Source organism: Vidua macroura, chromosome 5 (assembly GCF_024509145.1).
Source record: "Vidua macroura isolate BioBank_ID:100142 chromosome 5, ASM2450914v1, whole genome shotgun sequence".
Lineage (NCBI taxonomy): Eukaryota > Metazoa > Chordata > Aves > Passeriformes > Viduidae > Vidua > Vidua macroura.
The window spans coordinates 55447293-55468370 of NC_071575.1; the positions used below are offsets into that span (position 1 = coordinate 55447293).

At 38.6% G+C, this 21078-nt stretch overlaps 1 protein-coding gene across 1 annotated transcript; it reads left to right on the top strand.

Moving 5' to 3' along the window:
• The first annotated feature begins 67 nt into the window (after positions 1 to 67).
• Positions 68 to 15436, top strand: ALG12 (ALG12 alpha-1,6-mannosyltransferase). Its single transcript, XM_053978465.1, has 10 exons — positions 68 to 167; positions 3792 to 3981; positions 4127 to 4259; positions 4771 to 4944; positions 6273 to 6467; positions 7805 to 7908; positions 8365 to 8588; positions 9317 to 9486; positions 9667 to 9742; positions 14108 to 15436. The coding sequence occupies exons 2-10, from the start codon at positions 3817 to 3819 to the stop codon at positions 14337 to 14339; spliced, it is 1473 nt and encodes a 490-aa protein (XP_053834440.1). The 5' UTR covers positions 68 to 167; positions 3792 to 3816; the 3' UTR covers positions 14340 to 15436.
• The last annotated feature ends 5642 nt before the right edge of the window (positions 15437 to 21078 follow it).

The following is a 21078-nucleotide window of genomic DNA, read 5'->3' on the forward strand; positions in this document are numbered from 1 at the left end:
GCCATTTGTACTTGGCAGCCGCCTCGGAGACCTTCTGCCGCCGGGGGCGTGCCCTGCCCTCACCCAATATGGCCGGCGGGGGAGGCGGTCACGTGTTCGCAGGGCTGGCGCCGCCGCTCCCGCGCTGCCGGCGCGCTCTGCGGGGCGGCCACGTGAGCGCGCGCGCGGTGAGTGCGGGGCTGGCGGCGGGCGCTGCCCGGGCCGGCGGGGCGGGCGGCAGGCTGGGAGGGAGGGAGGGATGGATGGATGGGGCAGCGGCCGAGCGGGAGAGCCGCCAGCTGCCCGTGCCTCTGCTGCAGCCGGGCCGGAGGGCGTTCCCGGGAGCTCCGCCGGGCGCTGCTAGGCGGCCGCCCCAGCTCTCCGCCTCCCGGACGCGGGAGCTGTGGCGTGGCGGGAGGGAGCGCGGCCGGGCAGGGCAGGGCAGCCGCCTCCTGAGGGGTGTGCGCGGGGCGCGGTGCCTGCCCCTGCCGCGGGGGCCGGGCGGCCTCGGGGCGGTGCCGGCGGCTGCAGGAGCGCCGGGTGGTGCTTGGTCTCGGCCCGGAGCCCTCATGGAGCCCCCTCTCAGGAGCGACCTGACGCGGGCGGCGCTTCAAACCCGCCCCGGCGCGCACCTGCGGGGCTGCCACGGCTCGGCTCGGCCGGGCTGGGCTCCTGTTGGGCCCGGGGCGCCCGGGAATGATGGGGGCGGGGGGAAGGTGGTCGGGTTGGGTTTGGGTAGGTTTCAGTGCAGAGCATTCTGCATGTTTCTTCCCCGGCTCCAGGAGTTCCATTTCTTTATCGCTTGGCCGTATCTTTGCGTCTATTAGCGTCCCACACTGTATTTCCTGCCTCAACCTTCTCTTCTTTTTTTTTTCCCTCTTAGTTTTTTATTTTTTTTTAAGCCAGTCTCGAAACTCATGAGAAAGCGTATATAAGAATAGTAAACTGCAGTTTTTTCCTAATACAAGAAAAAAAAGCAAACCCAGCAACTGAAAGGTTTAAATCTGACCTCACTGAGGTATTAACTCTAGATCAAACTTACAAGAGCTATTAAAACATAGGAAAAAAGCCATGACAATTTAAGATAATACAAAATGGGTTTTGCCAATGCTAGATTAAGCCTAAGAGGGAAGACCTTATGCTGGGGTGTGCTTGGTGGTTCTGCTTAGATTCCTCCGTTTGAGGGAGTGAAATGACTCTGTAGACAGATTTAACATGCAGTTTGGCTGCCAAACTCTATCACAGCTCTTCTGAAGCATGTCTGAAAAACCGAAGTGAGCTTAATATGGTAGGTTTTTCATGGAAAGAAAAAAAAAATCTATGTGAACTAATGGTATTTCCACTGAAAAAGTATAAAACAGCAACAAACCATTTTTGATGGAAATACATCAGCTTTTTTTTTTTTTTTTTTAACATGAAAACCCAGTTGTTTTTTTTTTTTCCATCCAGTTTAATCCCAGGAAAAGATTAATCCTTTGTGATAAAAACCCCTGCTCTTCTATGATTCAGTTTTGATATAGATTCCTGGGGGAAGTCAGTGTGGCTATGTTGTAGAGGCCTGAGGAAGATTGTTCTGAAGTTGCCGGAGTGTAATCAATGGACAAACCTATGTGTATTGCTTATGATTATGCCTCTAAGATTCAGTATTAAATTATTTTTATTAAGTGAAAAGCTGTTTCTGTGGTTCTGGCATTTAAAAGACCACTGAATTTATTAGTCTTTATCTCAGAAACCTGGGTGTTATCTTCATGCTTTGGTTTTTTTATCTAGAAGATAAAAAACCTTCAGGGAATTTCTGCATATAATTATCTTCAAGATGTACAAGTATGCTGTCGTGCTTTTTTCAGGCATACAAAAGGATTGGAGTCAACAAGATTAAAAAAAAAGCTTGTGATAAACTGTGTGTGGGATATGTAGCTTCACTTTCATTCTGATTTAGGAAGTTGGGGACTAATTACTCATGTGGTTATCAGCTAAAGATACCAGGAGCAGGCTGTGTTGTAGATCGGTCAGAGGATAATGAATGCAGTATTTATAGATGATGGTAACAGCTCGTTGTTATGCAGATGATGTAGTTAAGAAGGAAAAAATAGAGCTTCTTGGCACTTGGGTCCTTTTATAAGGATATATTGGGTCCTAAAATACCTGCAGTGTTAAGAAGCTATGAATTTGGAGTCAGGACTAGCTACCTTGCAGGTGAGTATGCTGTTTCACCTGATGCACGAGTGGCTCAAGTGCCAGTGTTGCTGTGTGCAGCAGTGGATTGACCCTTCTGTGTCCATTTTTCTCTTCAATTAAATTTGACCAGAATCATGAGATTCTTCTGCATTTATTGTAATAATTTAGCAAAAATTTTAGCAACTTAAATTGCCCTGTGCAGGGACTTAATTCCTGCCAGACACTTTTTGAGGTGTCCTGGTGTCAGTCCCATACCTCTTTTCCTACTCTTGTGCAAAAAAGGATTCTGTTGTAGCATAAACTATGGTTATCCATTCTTGTAAAGAAATAATACTAGGCACAGGTTAAAAAGGCTATTCCCACTTCCTGGGGTGAAGGGTTTGTTTAGACTGCTGACAAGGCTCTGTCTTTGAGCTCAGGCTTAGAGCTTCAGTTACAGTCTGCTGCAGAAACAATTATCATAAAAAGAGATGCAGTCAGTGAGATATTTAAAATAATATGCAGAGACATGCAATTTACAGGAAGTACACATATTTCAGGATTTATTTGTGCTCATTGTGAATACAAGGAACATGAGCTTGTTCATTTTTACTAATGAGCAGCACAAACATCAGTTCAGGAAAAGGTAGCTCTAGGAGGCAGTTGCTAAGTGATCCCAGGAAATCTGCCAACTATCTTACATCTGTTTGATGGACATATTTAGTCCAAAACACACGAGAAAACATCTCTAACCAAAACCCCAGCTGTACCTTAAAAGTGCTGGTTTTGAAATTTTTCTCTGTGAGAACAGAGCAAGAATAACAATAATCAAAATCTCTTTTATTAAATTGTAAATTTACAAAAAATTGGGAAGCTTAAATTAAAAGAACACGAAATAGATTTGCTCTGACATCACCTGGACACATGATTTTATCATAATGATAAAATACAACATAAATACTTCCATAAGAATGGCTCAGCAGTGTTGTGAAATGAAGCACTAGGTAGAGGGGGCCTTCATTTCTGGGTAGAAGTGTGAAGTATGGGGTACAGAATGTCTTCTGCCATAGTGACATATGTGGGTGCCAGAGGGGATTTGTCCTTCTCTGGCCAAGTCCAGACCAAGCTGCTGGCAAACTCAAAGTACTCTGGAGATCAAAGTGCTCTGTTCTCAAGAATTTCTTATCCTTGTGGATCCTCTCCCACAGTTTTTGGAGCCCTGAATAAACAAGCGAGTATGTTCTAAAGATCATGTGTAAATCCAGTGTGCAGTTAAAGTGGGGTAAATTACAAAGCTATCTGTCCCACAAATCACAGATGTAACTGAGGTGGCACTCAGCAGTGGGGCAGTAGGGAATGCAAAGGGATGTACTTTCTTAGGTAGGATCCATGTTGTCTTGAGGTTTTTTAGGTGAAAATTAAAACAATCATATCTACAGATGGTGGCATAAATTCTGAAATGCTTCTGAATATATTTTTGACTACCTTAATTCATTGAATGTAGTAAAAAATTTCCTGGATTTTTTGTCTTACTAGTCTTTGTTTGAAATTTTGACTGCTGTAGTATATTTTCCTTGCATTATCAGTCTTTCTTTCTGGTTGTACACTTCATGCCATGTTATTTATGTAATTTATTTTCTTTTTAATATTAATAGGATATATCTGAATTTCAAACCCAAGATGGCTCAGAAGAGGAGCTCAAGTGGGCGGTCATTCCCATTGCTGCTGCTGCTGATTGCAGTGGCCTTTGTTCATTTAACTATCTGTCCTTTTACAAAAGTGGAGGAAAGCTTTAACCTACAAGCTATCCATGATGTGGTGTACCACCAGCTGGACTTGGATAAGGTAAATTGAAAATAATGTCTTCATTTTTGTACAGTGTTAAAGATGGCAATTCCCTGCACTATCTGTAGGATAAATGCGGTGTGAATATGATTTATTTTCTCTTGTTTCTAATTTGCTTATTTTACGTAGATTCTCCTTTTTGCAGTATGATCATCATGAATTTCCTGGAGTTGTCCCAAGAACGTTCCTTGGACCAATTTTTATTGCTGCTCTTTCCAGCCCGGCTATCTACGTATTTTCTGTGCTAAGAATGTCCAAGTTTTATTCCCAGCTGATAGGTATGAGAACTTCAAATCCTTAGAGATGTCACCCATTAGAGCACCAGTTAAAACATTGTTGCTACATTTGGATCAATAGTTAAATCATGATATTCTTTTCCTCAGTGAAGTAAAACCCATACTATGGTACTTGGGGCCAGCATGGCCATTCAGCTCCCTCTTTGGGGCATAACTAACAGCACACAGAAAGTCTGTGCTAACAAATGTCAAGCAGTGTAGAAAAAGCAAGTGTCTCAAGTCTCTTCTGAGAGTTCCCTCCATGCACACTTCAGAAAGGATTGTTAACTTCAGCATGAAAGCACTGACCTTTGTGCAAAACTACCAGACAAATTAAAAGTGGATTAGAACAGATAAACTAAATGGAGTTTTGTTTGCCTTTTTGTTTCTTTGAAGGTAGTTATATTGTGGTATCTTAAGAATGTCTTCCCATTACATTATGTAACATGGCCATTCATCAGTGATCCATCTGATTGATACTACTCTTTGATTCCCGTTTTTATTCTCCTGATAGTCCGAGGAAGTTTGGGGCTCAGTGTGATTTACACCTTATGGAAGCTGCAGAAAGAAGTTAGAAAACAGTTTGGAGCAACTACAGCATCCATCTTCTGTCTCATCACTGTTACTCAGTTTCATTTGATGTTTTACTGTACAAGAACCCTCCCTAACGTCTTTGCACTTCCATTCGGTAGGTATTTCATGGGAAAAAATTAAAAATTTAAAACTTCTTTTCAAATGTATCAGTAAGGAAAGCACAGGAAAAGTATGGTCAGACCAAATTAGCATACCTACTTGATTAAATTGTGTGATAACAAGACTAGAAAGCTTGAGATTTCTTTCTCTTTTTACCATCTTTGCTTACAGTGACTGTTTAATCAAGTTTTATTGAATCTGAGTACATGTGGGTTTTGTCAGATGGCTTTAATTAGCTAGTGCATATGTCTAATGCATAGAGCTATGAAAAGGGATGAGGTACACCTGCAGTTCAAAAAAAACCCTGTGAACTTGGTCGGCACAGGAAAGGACTTTTCTCATGGGACTGTAGAAGGAATTCCTACTGCACCATCTCCACCTTCCTCTTCTGAAGCTGTCTAAAAATGCAGCAGTTTCTATACTTACTGAAAAAAAAAAAATCAACGTCAAACCTTTCTCTACATATATGGTTTTCCCCCCAAGTTGATAAAGAGGAAAATTAATCACATGTGACAGATACTTACTGAGTCACTAAATGCTTCAGTGCAAGTTGTTCAGCTAATAACATTGTGAAGGTGATGTAAGAACCTGTATAGATGAGAAATGAGAAAGAAAAGCAGATGAATTGTCAGATAAACTGTCTAGTAATGTCTCAGATAAAAAATACAAGTTGTTTCATGACTTTGTACCTTAGTATTTCATGTTTTCCTTAGGATCCTGAGCACTTTACTATGTCAAGATTTAAACCAAAAACAGAGACAACTTAGTCTGTAGAGATATGGTGTGTCCCACCTAATAATGTAAATGAATTTATAGATCTTTCTCCCTCAGCAGTAGTCTGTAGTGTCATTTTTATGTTTGAAACGAGTTTGTGTTATCATGAGTATAGAATATACTTAGCCAGGAGAATAAAATAATTGCCCAGCTGATATTGAGCAGTAATAATTATGAATCGTAGTTTGAGAAGCTTTTAGTACTCCCTAAAGGTTTGTTTTTCTTCCTGTCCCCCGCCCCCCCCCCCCCGCCAATAACTATTAGATACACTGCCGGGAAAGAGTTCCCATGTGTTCCTTCTGTGGTTATACTTTTCCTAATTACTTAAGCATCAACAGTATAAAGCTGTGCATTGTTCCAAATTACATTTCTCTAATAAAGGAAGAATTTCTGGACTAGAAATGGTAGGAAGACCAAGATAGGGTTGGTGGGATGTTAGAGGAACAAGAAGATAGCATTGAGTGTTACCCTTTAGAAAATAAATAGTTCAGTATGTTGGATGATGTGTTTTGGGGTTTTTTTTGTTTGTTTCGGTGGTTTTTTTTGCAGTGCTCCTGGCATTGACATTTTGGATACAGCAAAAGCAAAGGCCATTCATTTGGTTCTCAGCTTTGGCAATTATAGTCTTCAGATCAGAGCTCTGCATATTCTTAGGCCTCATGCTCCTGGTGACGTTATTAACTAAAAGAATCTCCGTTTTCAAGGTGCTTTCCCATGCTGTTCCTGCTGGAATGTTTTGGTTGGGTAAGTGTTTGCTTGGAAGAAAGCACATGACGTTAAGTTCAAGAGAAGTCTGGAATTTTGACTGATTGATCTGTTGAATGGCCCTTAAGGGTTTTTTTTGGGGGGTAGCAGTGGAGAGAGGGTAAGGGGGGTGTTGTGAGTTGTTATTGTTTTAGTTTGATTCTATTTGCTAATAATATGATAAGATTTTTTATTTCTTTGAAAATTTCTATGTGAGGAAATAGATGTATGCAGAGCAGAGAAAGCTACTGTGGCCTCTGTCTTTAGATGCTTACCATATAATGTCCTGATCTTGAGGCTGAGATGTACAAGTTGACTTCAGTACAATTAGTACCTGGCTGTTGCTACTTGTGCATATTATCAGTTGTAGTATCTATTGCCATGGTGATAAGCTGAGTCCCAGGATAAAATACAACTGTGTGACAGAGATACAGGAAGCAGGAGGGTTGTGGGGAGAGTTGCAGTTCAACTCTGTTCCGTTATTAAATTAAATGTAACAGCTTAAGTGATCTCCACGCTGGAGAGGTTGAAAAATTCCCTTGTCTCTACCCATCTGTGGAAGACCTCGTGCATATGCACATAAATATACTAAGTTGCTCCATCAGCTTACCTAATTTAAAATACTGTTGTCAGATATGTGATGATGACCCCTGGCAGCGTGCTGTCCCTTGCACGGAGTGCGCAATAGAAACACCAAACAGTTATGCTAGGTGCATTTGGAGGCATCTCATGATGTAAGAGTTTGGAGGTCCAGTGGGAATTAAGCACTGGCACTCCCCTTTCCTATTTGAGTGAAATCCTTGAATACTAGAGCAGTTTTCACAGAGCTGAGTGGAAGAGATAGGGCTGACAGTTTTGCTGCTTTCTTTTTGCCTTTCATCCCTTATTCTCCTTCTCTCTCCACCTGATGAATAGTAGCAAACTTTGTGATTGTTTCTTTAACTTAACAAAAAACAATTGTAGTTTTACAATAAAAATTTATTTACTACTATTTGAAGTTAACATGAGCTTCTTATTGTTCATTACATTTAATCCTCTTAATACTCTTCTAAAACAAGCCTCAGTTAAACCCTTTCTTTCAAACCTGGGGTTGGAGTGGGGTGAATCCCAATTGGATTCATGTCTAACATGCTTCTTTAAAGGCTTCTGTTCAGAAGTGCCTCCCTTCCCTGCAAGACAGAGATATTCAGCCTTCTCTGTGGTTTTGGGTGAGGCTTACAATGCATGTTTTAGTTTATGTTGGTCTCAAAATGCTGTATATGTGCTATTCAAATGTGTTAGTTTGCTTTTCCCTGGTTTTTAGTTCATGCAGATTTGTGTCTCTTTAATTCTTTTAGGGCTAACAGTTGCTGTGGATTCTCTATTTTGGAGGCAGCTTGTGTGGCCTGAGGGGAAAGTGCTCTGGTATAACACAGTTTTAAACAAAAGTTCCAACTGGGGAGTATCCTTTGAAACATCCAGAGAAAAAGAACCCTACCAACCAAAGCAAAGACTTGATGTGACTTACTCCTGAGACTCAGGGTGTTAGATTCTACTTTTCATTTTTTAAAACTTATGAGACAATATCTGTCTCTTAGATGTTTCTGCAAGCTGTAAGTCTCGTCTGCTAACTTCTTTCTTGCCTCTTTGTGTTCTAACAATATAAAGCCAGGTTTTTTTCCCCTTGGTTTTTCATGTTGCCCATCATTACTGCCATTTGATTTGCCTCTTTTGGGTAATATGAATGTAATTAAGCAACTGCTTTTAGTTCTCCAAAGATAAGACAGGAAATGAAGGCTGGAAGAATATGTATACAAAAAGTATACTGCATCTTTGCAAAATTTGTGGGTACTAATGTAAAGAATAGTTACTTTACCTGTTAGCAGTGAAAGCATCCTTAACTCTTTTCACCTTGAAGACCTCTCCCTTCCTGTGGTATTTCTATTCAGCCCTGCCTCGTGCTTTGGGATGCAGCATAATATTTGTACCTTTAGGGGTAACAGAAAAGAGAACTCGGATTTTACTTTTGCCAGCACTGGGCTTTATTTTCTTGTATTCATTTCTCCCACACAAAGAGCTGCGTTTCATCATCTATACTTTCCCTGTTTTCAACATAGTGGCTGCTAAAATGTGCTCACGAATGTAAGTTCAAAATCCGGTTTGTTGGGTTTTTTTCCTGTGAAAATGCAAAAGGAAAACTATTAGTGATGTTCTTATGCACTTTTTTTCATCTTGAACTCTGGGTCATATTGAAATATTCATATGCTGTAGAAAGGAGTTTGAGGTCTTTGTACCCATTTGACTGCAGAGAGAAGTGGAAACAGAGAAAAGTCAAATACTTTGATGGGACTATTTGAGAAGTCTGGAGGAGAATTGAGAATAGAGCCCTAATTTTACGGTTACATTGTTACAATGCAGTTTATTTACCAGAAAAGAAGACATATTCCAGTGTATTCCTGAGCTGTTTAACACAGTTTACCTCAGGAGATAGTTTAATACACAGGCGAGGCTTGTGAAACATGGAGTTAAATAGTTCTGTTCGGGTATATTGAGTAAACAAATTGAAGTTCAGAGTTTAACTTAGTTAAAAGAGAATATATTCATAGCTGAAGTTTTTAAACACAGAAATACTTAGCTTTATTAGTAAGTTTGTCTTAGCTTTATTAATGAGAATATTCTAATTTAAATGTCACTAGAAATTAATCTTCTAGAAATTGGTAATAAATACATGCCATACAGGGTTAATAAAATTTATATTAATATTTATTATCTAGAAGTGGAGTTTCTGTAACAGTTGTGTCACAGTAGTCAGTGACCAGTATGAAAGAAAATAACAGTTTATTCTTCCTTGTTTTTCTTTTCCTCCACAGTCTGAATAACTACCGGAGATCCTGGCTGTACAAACTTGGATCGTTCTTTATTATAATGCATCTTCTACTTAATGCTGTTTATTCAGGAACATCTTTATATGTTTCACATTTCAATTATCCTGGAGGAGTGGCAATTCAGAAGTTGCATGAGTTGGTACCTTCAACAGCAGGTATGTAAAGCTGGCTTGAGGTATGTTCACCTAATCTTAATTTCAGTATATCTTTTCATGTATTGAATACCACTTTTTCAAACTAGGTACACACATCTTCTTTGTTACTATTTTGTTAATTTATTATAATAAGCGTGTACTTGGAAGAATTTTGAAACTGTATTCTGTTTATTTATGTAGATGTCTCTGTTCATATTGATGTGGCTGCAGCACAAACAGGAGTTTCTCGGTTTCTAGAAATCAATTCCGATTGGAGGTATGTTCTGAATGAGGTTTTTTGATCTGAGGACAGTAGCCTGCTTTTTCTTTTTTTACATATGCACAGGGATAAATATTGCAAACACAATTTCTGGTACAGCGTATTTATTAAACCAGCTTAAGAACTATATGACTCTTCAGAGAATTTTTGATGTCTGCAGTGCTGCCATTTCAGAAATAAAGCACTGCAGTGTTTTTTCATTGTTTTGATTGATTCTGATTTGCTCTATAGCATGGAATATTTCAAATAACAAGAGGAATGGCCTCAAGTTGTGCCAGGAGAGGTTTAGGTGTGATACTAGGAAAAAATCCTTCATGGCAAGGCTTGTCAAGCACTGGAACTTGCTGCCCAGGGAAGTGGTGGAGTCACCATTCCTGGAAGTGTTAAAAGTGTGGCTGTGGCACTTGGGGCCATGGTTTAATGGTGGATGTGGTAGTGGTGCTAAGGTAATGATTTGGCTTGATGCTTTTAGACATCTTTTCCAACCTTAATGATTCTGTGATTCTAAAGACATCAGAACCAGCACAAAAATTGTTAGCTTACCAAAACTTTATACCAATATGTTTAATGCAGCTAGGTCTGATACCCAACTAGACCTTGTGAAACAGAGCTTTCTTGGCAGAGCAGTGTATATAATTATTTGTCTGAATGATGTGTGGCAATGTGAGGCTCATGTACATTTTAATATTGAAAATCTGTTTTTATGTGGATTATCCCTCATACAGATGGCATTGAAGCTGCTGCTGTGAGCACGTTCATTAGCTCTGAGGAAAGGCTGTTGAGTGTTTTGTTACTATGACCAGCAGTGATACATAGACACTTTTTAAAAAGAGTTGTAATATTGGACTGAATAGTAGGAGACATTGTGAGGTATCATTTGCTTTTCAGGATGAAAACCAAAAAGTAGGCGCCTTTCTGACTTTTAAGCCTACCTCTTCAGCTGAAGCATAAGATTTTAATTTAAATGAAAATTATCTTAATGAAAATTACTCATTAGAAGGTGGCACAAAGCCTCCCTTCTTACTGCACAAAACAAAAGCAATACAAGCAGATTTTGATTTAAGAAGTATTTTGAGCATAGTCACACTTTCCCCAGTCACAGTATTCAGGATCAGATGAACATAATTTAATTACTGGTATGTTTAGAGATAAAAGTTCTTTGGAAGTAAAACAGAAGAAGGGGAAAGAATGCTTACAGGGGAATTACAAAAATCATTGATCTCACTATGCCTTTTTATTTCTAAGCACTCTCATGATGATGGTACAGACTGTTTAAAGCCTTCACAATTACCAATCTACTGTTGAACCAATTTCAAATTGGTTTTTAGTATGCTGAATCTGGAGAAAGTCTTAAACCATGGGATGAGACATTAACCTGCTAGAGTACAAGGGATAGAATGTGCATGATAGCTAAAATGTTTCAATATTTGGGGTTTTAAAATATGATGTTGTTGAGCAGGACGGGAACAGAGAACTCCAGATCAGAAGGCTAATAAAATGAACTCTCTCTTTATTTCAAATGTACCACTCTATACATAGAGAACATCGAGAAGACTCATTTCATTGGTCTTAGAGTAAAAACATGTCATACCATTGGTGTGCAGTGAATGATGCACAGTAGCAGAACATATCTATAAACAATGTGAATAACAAGATAGATTAGAGAATTATTTACATTCTTTCCCAACTGTTTCCCAGGCTCTTGCCTGGTTAGAAAACCTTTCTCTTTCTCTCTGACTGAGCTGAGAGTACCCACAAAAATATACTTAAATACACACACTACTCTGAATACAACTCTAGTCTCTCAGTAATGTTTCATTCCAATGAGCTTTTTGAGTTGGTGAGTGTTGGATTGCTTTGGGTTTGTAAGGCTTGTAAGGCCTAGTGGGATTGGAAGGTGAATGAATAATAATATCCCTGTCACTGATAAATGTTTCATGGTGTTACAGAGCAGTTTCTCTTTCACTTTTATCTGTACTCAGCAAAACAAAGGCTGAAGGAAGGGCTGATTCAGCATAAAGTTTCACATTAAAAAAATCAGGCAAAATTCACAACTGAGCATCATACACAGGACTACCACTTGGTCTGACAGCACAGTAGTGCAAAGTTTATTGGCACCAACTGTCCATTTTCTCATTGTCCAAGAAAATGACATCCTTTCAGATGGGTGAAAACTAACTTAACATCTTCATAGACAGTATATGTCAGGTGGAAACAGATTAGGGGTGGGGTGGCTGTGAAGGCTGATGATTCATCAGATAACTGCAATCCATAAATAAAAGTGTCTTCAAGTTATCAGCTTTCAGTAGTGCTCAGATTAGATCTATTTGCCTCAAGAAAAATGCAAGCGATCTATTATTTTTCTTGAAAGGAGCTTGATGCAGGTTCTTACACAGAGCAGGTGTTACAATCTTGTCTTCAATTAGTGCAGTCTCTTTGAACCTTGAATAAATATGCTGTGTAAGCTTAAAGTATTTAAAAAGAATAAAATTCAGAAATGCATGTAGCCAGATGAAAGGCCTTTTACTTGCTGATGAAGAAAATCCGAAATTAGTACTTTGTAATGTTGTTACAAAGTAATGCTGTTCCTTCTGCCAGTTTGGATGTATCTACCAACCTAAGGGGTATTGTAATATTGTTGGAAATAGCAGGTGAAGTTAGCATGCAATTGTTTTAAAAGTAGAAAACACCTGTTCAGTGTGCAGTATAATTCTGCATTATACGGTGTGTTTAGTAACATTTATGAATTCTGTCAGCCTAGTTTCCTGAGTTGCCAAAATTTTAGTTAACAATTTAGTTAACAATTTTAGTTAAAAATTTAGTTAACAATTCACACAAAACCTCTGGTTTTCTGTAAAGTACTTCCTTCATATATCTTAAATGTTAATGACTGCCCTGTCAGGCAGCATTACAAAAATATCAGTAGAGATTTTTTTCAGGGAATTCAGGCAGATGAGAGGCCAGGCCTGCAAAGATGCAGGCTGGATTTAATCCTAGGTGCATTTAAGGGTATGTAGGGCTGGGACTGCACCACTTCCCTACCTGTGTCCACATCTGCAAGGAAAATGACGGCCTGAGTAAGATGCCTGTGAAATGTGTGGAAGGATTCAGGTGCCTAAGAATGGGAGCTCCAAGTGCTGGTAGAAAACAGTTCACAGAACAAGGCAACAGAAAAGGTGAAGAATGGGGCACTGCTCTTCACTCAGGTTACAGAGCCTAACAGTGGTTTATGGAGGATTTTGGAGTGAACTTACCTCTTTCTTCTCCTTTGAAGTTGCTGGATTGAGGACTCAATCAGGCTGCCATGTCCAGTATGAATATCCTAACCCTTAAGCTCTAAATTCCACCTGACTCTCCTTAGTGAAAGAACAAATAACTAGTGCAAAGTAGAACCATGTCCTCATGAGACAGTGGGGGAGATCTGTCTCAATTCCTAGAAGATTAAAGGGGTTCATACAGCTCTTAAGAGATAATGAAAACTCCAGTTTTGGGTTTAGGTCAAATGAAAAGTGGCTGAAACTAGATCTTTCACATCCCTGCCAAATGGCTAAGTCACTTGTTTTCTCATCCTGTAAATTCCTCAGTAGCTAGATTGAACATAAATCCTTTTAAGAAACAACTGTAAGTGTAGATAATAAATAGTCATAGAACTCAATAGTTACTTTATAATGTTTTTTTTTTTTTAATTCTATATATAATTTATATGTATTCTGGTACTTAGACAGTTTATAAAAGCTGACCTAAAGTGACCTGACCAAACATGTAGTAGATCAAGGATCTGAACTTAGAAATAACAAAGTACCAAATTAGTACTGTAACTGCCAGGCTCCTCCTATCTTCAAGCATTCAAGGAGGTCTTCTCCCTGCTATTCTCTGAGGCTCCTACTCTAATGTATGACTACCAGAAGAAAAAGCTTTCTGCTTAAGTACCATATAAGGTATTTTTTAGAATTACTAAAAAACCCCACAAGCAAACAAAAAGCACCAAAAAACCCAAAGAAAACCCCCACATTTCTCCAAATGCAATTCTTTTAGAGTAAAACTTAAAAATTGGTCCCGTTTCCTACAATCTTAGGCTTTGGAATCCTTTCTCCACTGAATTCAAATAGTGAACTAGTAAGAAATTTTCTAGGAGTCATGATTTATATCACAATAGCAGCAGAAAGACTTGCATGGAATGACTGAGTCCCTACATTCTTCAAAAATACTATTTCCTTCTCTAGTACTATTTAATCAGGAGCTATAACTGAGAATGTTAGTTCGTTTTTGTGTTTCATCTTGGATGCTTCATGCCTCTGCAATAATGGCCATCTTTAATAGGTAAAGCAAGGAATAAAAATAAACCTTCTTTATTCTTTACAGGTATGACAAAAGAGAAGATGTTAAACCAGGAGACCAGTTGATGTTTTCTTACACACATATACTGATGGAAACAAATCCTCTTCAAATATCACATTACAAGACAACCCATAGGCCACTGGCAAATATACCTGGCATCAGTAAAATTGGGTTGAACCTTACTGCACTACCTCCTTTTACTTTAAACTTGAAACCAAAATTAGTACTGTTGGAAAAACTTCCTCTATCATCTTGACTGTGAATTTTAAGTAAGTCTTTTGATGTGATTTTGCTGATGATTGAACTATATAAGACAGCAGCAAATTGTCATTCCAGCACTGCAACTCAGCTTCTGTGGAAAGGCAGGGAAAATCTCTGTACCAATTGCTATCTAGCTCCGTCCTGTTTCTTAACGTAAATAATACAGTGCATTCCTAGTCAGTATATGCTCAGTATACTGAGTTGTATTGTTACATATGTTTGAGAGAGGTTGCCTACAAGTTTAGTGGTATTAAGTAAAACCTGTCTACTTGGTTTGGTAGTCTGTTTCATCATGTAGCACAGGTATGTCCTAATTGTCCTGTATAAGATACAAAATCAACAGGTTTGTGCTAGGGCAGTAATTTGATATGTAATCTATGTGTGCAAAGATGTATTACTTTATGTATCTGCAGGATTGTAACCCCCTTAGCTGTCAGATTGCCAGTGTGAAACCTAACGATGTTATAAACATAGGAAAGCCATATTCATCGTTGCTTCATCATAATACCTAATTGTGCCCTGTAGGCTACCAAACTAATGAAACATTCACTTAAAAAGCAGTTGGACCTCTTGACAAGCACTGTTTCATAACAGATTTGAGTACTAAGGATGATTATCTTCATTCCAACAGTTTGTGAAAAAGCAATAACTTGGATTTTGCGGGAAAAAGAATCTTTAAAATAATTTTCCCCTCTTCTGCCGTAATGGTATCTTAATTTGCAGTGCAAAAATTACCTATGAAAATGTCCACTATAAGATAGGTGCTGTTTTCCTTTTTTTTTTTAATTAAGTAATCCCTTTGGAAAGGAGTACTCTAATGTGCCATGTGCTGCATTCTATAAACTAGAGTAAGATTGCATGCTCTGTAGTTTCTTTATTAGATGTTTCTGTTAAGGATGTCTGCATAGATTGCTGGAATGTAACATGGACAAAAGGTTAGAATTCTGGTTAGGCCCACTTGTAATATGATAGAAGCTCCATTAGTGTAAAATGTCAAGAGTCACTGAAATTATCATGGGCAGAAAACTATTCCTTGCTGACTGAAAACTTGAGTAAAATATAATTATGGAATAAAGTGGTTTGGATTTTGTTGTTTTGTTTGTTTTCTTTTTATGTTTAAACCTGCTTGATTCAGGAACTACCTTTACCTGTGTATGTTTCAGTTTTCAGGACCATGTTTTCTTTTTATCCTCTAGATTATGTATCAGTGGAACTGATCTGGTGGGGTGGAGCCTGCTCCCTTTCGTGTGGCTGTTGTTGCCCAGGCTTCCTTGGCCTGAGCAGATCTGGCAAAGGCAACCTGCAGAACTTGTTGGTCCAGTCTCTGGCCGCTTTTGAAATTTAAATCATTCAAATATTATCTATTTGACTTGTCTTTGGAAGAAAACCTAGCTTCCTCCAGAGCCAGTTTGAACATCAAACAATTCACAAGAGACAGAAGGAAATACATGTGCAAATAGCTGCAAATTTGGAACCACACTAAGGAAAACTTTTGTTTAAGGATGTAGGTAGGCCTACATGTTAAGGCTAATCATTGACTTCAAGTAACTCCCCCACATTGGAATCCACAACTCAAAAACCCAAACTAAAATTTATCCTGCCCAGGTGTATACAAATGTCTATGTGGTTGCTCCAGCTTTCCAAATTCCCGGTTGTCAGAATCTCTCTGCGTGAACTTGCTTCGATCACCTACAGAGAAAACCTAGGGCTGCTGTGCTTGCAGAATAGGCATCTCAAGCTACTGTTTGAAGTGGCACTGAATATGTACACTTGAGGCATCGGAAGCGTTTAATCTTGCTGAATTTCATACTCACATCATATAGAGTCCTTCCACAGACTTACTCTGGTGTGTAGGTGCTACCTGTGGGACTTAAACTAATGATGATATTCAGTTGTGGAGCTCAGGTCTACTACTGTTCACAGCCTCATCACCCATGGAAATAGAAGCAATCAGCTCAAACTGGCCTTTTACTCTATTTGTTTGGGGTAGAGAAAGATAAAATGTACACAAGGAGACAGGAAAAAGATACTGGATTGCAGTTTTGCAAGAGTGTCTGAAGTTTATTTGTGTCCTGTTACATCTTATCCTCCATATGTGGTTATTGAAAGTGCTTAGTTTGAAAATCTGCAACTTTGGTTTTGTAGCTAAAAGGGCTAGATTGTGACCCAAGCAGTGCATGGAGCACCACAGTACCTGTGGCTATATGACCTCTGTAGCAGCATGTATCAGGACTGGTTTAAATTGGATAATAGGTAAAAGTTCTCTCAGGCACATGGTGTGACTCTTGGGAGATGTCCTGTGCGGGACTAGGAGTTGAACTTTGATCCTTGTGTGTCTTTTCCAACTCATGTATTCCTTTCTAGCTATGATTCTATGGGTAACTGCCTCAGACACAGGCCATGGATATTATGCTGGCCCTCACATGGAATAAGCAGGGGCAGCTGACAAACTGGGATGAAGATTACTGCAGTTTTCCCCTAAAGGCTGCTTGAATAAATCAAGCAATCTTTGGAAAAGAAACTAAAGCCATCTCACCTTAAATGAATTTTCTTATCTCCAAGTCTTGTGTTGCCTTTCTTTAGCTCCACAAGAACAATAAAGTTTATTTTCTCCTTTAATATAAATTAATATTCAGTGTACTTGCATGGAAGAAAAAAGTGAGTTTAAGTTCCCCTAAATACAAGAAGGCATAAAGGAACTCTCCTGCTCCTTCTACAAACCTGAAGTGGGGTATTACAAGTTCTTCTGAATTTGGGGGACATAGGAGGAAGCTTCAAGTTAGAGAATGAATGGGGTAGGTAGCAGGACAGTGATTGAACACTTGGAATTTTTGAAGGGACTTAAAATAATAAATTTCTCATGCCTATTTAAGTTCTTAAAAGAAAAATACCTTTTGACTTGACTGATTACAAGCCTACCATAAAGTTCAGCTTTTCTTAACAAAAACAGAAATAAGGTGCGCATATTGAATTAACTGAAGGTTGAATTAACCTCAATAAAGCAAAAAGACAGATAGTACAGTTGATCTATAATACCGGTATAGAATGAGATTTATTTTAGGGTGTCTTTTTTAAACTCCCCAAGGGTCAAATGTTGTATAGCATCATACATTGCTCTTTTAAGTTTGACTTAATTTCTTAGAAGCAATGCTAGTTCCTGTAAAAAGTCCAATAGAATATTTGGACAAAAATACATCACCATGCCATTTCACATGAAGAAGAATAATCAGAGTCTTACAGCCTGAGATGTAGGACATTCTTGTTATAAAACTAAATAAAGCAATTGCATGAAAAAAATGTTGTGGAACTTGCCAATAGAGGACATTCCTGGAAGCTGAAAGTAGAAGCTGCTTCAAAATAAAGGCAAACAGATGAGTCTTGTATCAAGAACCAAAAGAACTAAAGATCAAGGAACAACTTCCAGTTCACAAAGTCTCTAATATCAAGAACTGGAAAAAATCAGACTATATTGCCCTTATACCTGCCCTAAGTACTTGCTGTGGGTTTTCCCTCTCAAGCTAAATTAGGGTGAGGAGACATGGAGAATGGTTGTATTGGATCTGACATCAAATACATTTATCTGCTACCACTGAGGAAAAACCAGAACATGTCTCAGGTTCTTGCCTTGTTTGTCCATCAGAACACAACCTCAGTGTAATCTGCTTGTGGAATGCATTCTGAAACACTGAGCACACTCCTTTTTCTTGCTCCCTGGCCATTTCACACATCCCCTTAGTGAGACAGGTTACATGTTCAGAACAAAGCTTGAGATTGTGCTGCTGCTCTTGCAGTTGCAGTTGTTCCAGGACCATTCTTATTTTCCTGAATACTTCTAGTTCTTCTAAGTTTAAGGAACTTGAAAACGGATATAAGTCCTTAGCATTTGTTTGCTATATCAATTTCAATGCAAGAGAGAATGTTTCCTTTGCATCTGACAGCATTTTTTCATCACTTACACAGAAATTCCAGAAATCATAGTCTAGTGTTGCTTCCCTTTACTACATGTGGTCAGTCTTACATATTCCCATTCTAGCACCACCCTCAAAGAGCATTCCTTTGTAGTACTCAAAGGCTCTTTCTTGTACAAGTGACTTCACTTTCTGTTTGCAAGAAAAATAGAAAACTTTTCATCAAGCTGAGCTTATCATTGATGTAAACAAGAGTGTTGAGCCACAACTATCTCAGTGAGCTGGTTACATAATTAGGCTCAACTATGCCAAAACTAATGTTAAGAGGCTGTTAAACAGTGAGACATGAAATGTATCACTACCTGCTTAACATGTGACACCAAAGATTAAAAGGGTATTTGCAAAAATTCCTTAAGCTAAATAACAAATCCCTCTACAAAGGTTTTCTTAATTTCCTATTTATATATGTAGGATTTCAAAGTGTAACTGGTCTACTTTGTATGCAGCTACTTATTTTAGATCAGCTCTTTAGATAACCATGAGCAACTATAACTACTTTTTGGTTCCTTATTTCAGACCTTTATGATAGAAAGTGCATCCAGTGTTTCCTCCGAAATTCTACATCTTGCCGTCATGGTCAGTCTTTCACCAATTCTGCTTTATTTCAGCTACAGCTACCCTTAGTTCTGTACCAAGGCTTCATTTGTCAGTTTGTGCCAAATATAAGGTAAAAATGCTGCCTGAAATGGAGCCCACCTTTTCCTTTAAAACTGCCAACTTAGGAAGCTGGAAGAAGGCATTGGTTCATAGATTAAATAAAAGTCAGGGACAGCTTTAGCGAAGACCCAGTCCTTAGAACCCAAGTTGATACCTGAGTTGGGGACATCGCCGTGGTTACTATTTCTGGTTGGCATACTCATTTTATGAAATCCCTTTTGGGTCAGCTTTACAATGAAACCAAGGTAAAGAATCACTCTTTCTTGTTGCTAAGAATAAAGCAAATGATTATGTTTGTGAAAGAGTAAAATGCTTAACTTAAAAAATCTAAATAATCTAAAACTAGCAAGTGTTATTTGTTAATAATGTATTTTATATAAATGTGTGTTTGTGTGTATTTAGTTTTCCTGTGTTTGGAGGTAATGAAATGAAAGTTTAATATGGTCAGGTCTGAACAATGGAAGGAAAAAAAAGCTACTTTAAGGGAGAGATCTCAACAACTGTAAACACCTACTCTGAGCTGTCATCAATTCAATCAATTACATCCTTACACTGGTCTTGACACTGCTGTAGTTGAGATTTCAGTTCTTTATATTCAGAAGCTACTTTTGGGAAGCAAGGGGAAGCTATGAGTATTGGTAGTAAATGCTCACTGACTAAATTCTGCAAACACGTTTCCTTCACTTGGACTTGGTGGGCAGGGAAAGAGGCCACATATAAAAAGAAGCAAATGTGGGCGAAGCATTACCTCAGGTTTCTGAAGCGTAATATACATCTCAATAGATACTTTCCATTATATACCCTTCATAAGACCCGAGTTCTTTGAAAAGGCTGTTGCAGATCTCAACTTCTTCCCCTTCCTAGCTTTATTACTACAAACTGTTTTTTGGCTATAGTTGTTACACCTCCCTACTTTTAAAAGAAGCAAAAGCTTTAAGATTTTTATGAAGACCAAGTATCATCTACACTTTACTTTCTATGCTAACACTGAAAATATTCTTACTAAATTTACTTCTGAAGTTGCTAATGTACTGAAAGTATCTGTTTAAGTATCACTGTTGCAGGGTCACCATATTATGCATTAGGAAACTGTCTCCTGCCGCAGGCATTGGTGCAGCACAAACTCAGGTTGATGAGAACTCCCACTATTTACAGCTTTATTAGTCTGAGGGAAAACGCTGTAAAAATGGGTGTGGGGGGGTCTTATCTATTACAAATATGAGAAATTGTAAAACCATAAAATTTTGAAATCACAGAAAATTTACATTAAAAATAATAAGGCAAACCCAACACAAAACACAGCCCTCAATAACTTACCTCAATCTTCAATGAAAGTTTTCAGCCTTTCTTTTGGAATTATTCTTTTCTGACAGGCAGCAGTGCCTGATCTGAAAGAGATGCTCCTGTAACTCCTATAGAAGGATCAAGGCTTACAACTGAAAACAGCACCTTTATGTTCTCAGTTTTCCTTGGTTTTATTTAAGAATTAAGTGTTTCAATTTTAAAGTCTTTCAGGCCTGCATATTATCTTAAAAACATTCTAACATAAGTCTTTAATTCATTCTTAACCAAGCTGACACTGAAACAGTGTGGTCTTAAGAACTAAGCCCTTTAAAAATCCAAACGAAACCAAAATGAAAAAGGGTAATTACAGGTCTAAAAAAAGTAGACTAACTTGATGAAACTTTACTTTTAAAAATAGTGACTAGTTCTTGTGTTCTTGTGATGTTTTGACAAAAAGCATGACTATACAATTAATTATCTGTATGACTAAGAAGCAGATTTTGGGCTACATAATGCCATCACTACAACTTTCCACACAGGAAGTTTGAGAGGAGCTTCAGCAAAGACTCCCTTCAGAGGAGCCAAGATTCTTGAGTCCAGAGAATTGTGATTTTCAGATGAGCTTGTTCACTGCCAGCATTCCTCCTTGTTTGATGTGACTCCATAATGCTTTAAGGCATAGGCTGTATTTATATTCAAGCCTCGAGTGAAAATTGTATCACTTGTTTAAAAAGAAAAATGTTTTTTTCATCCTCTCTCCACTGGTTTGGAGAGATTAAAAATCTCCTCTTCAAGGGTCAAGGTTATATTCACAGTTAAAATGTA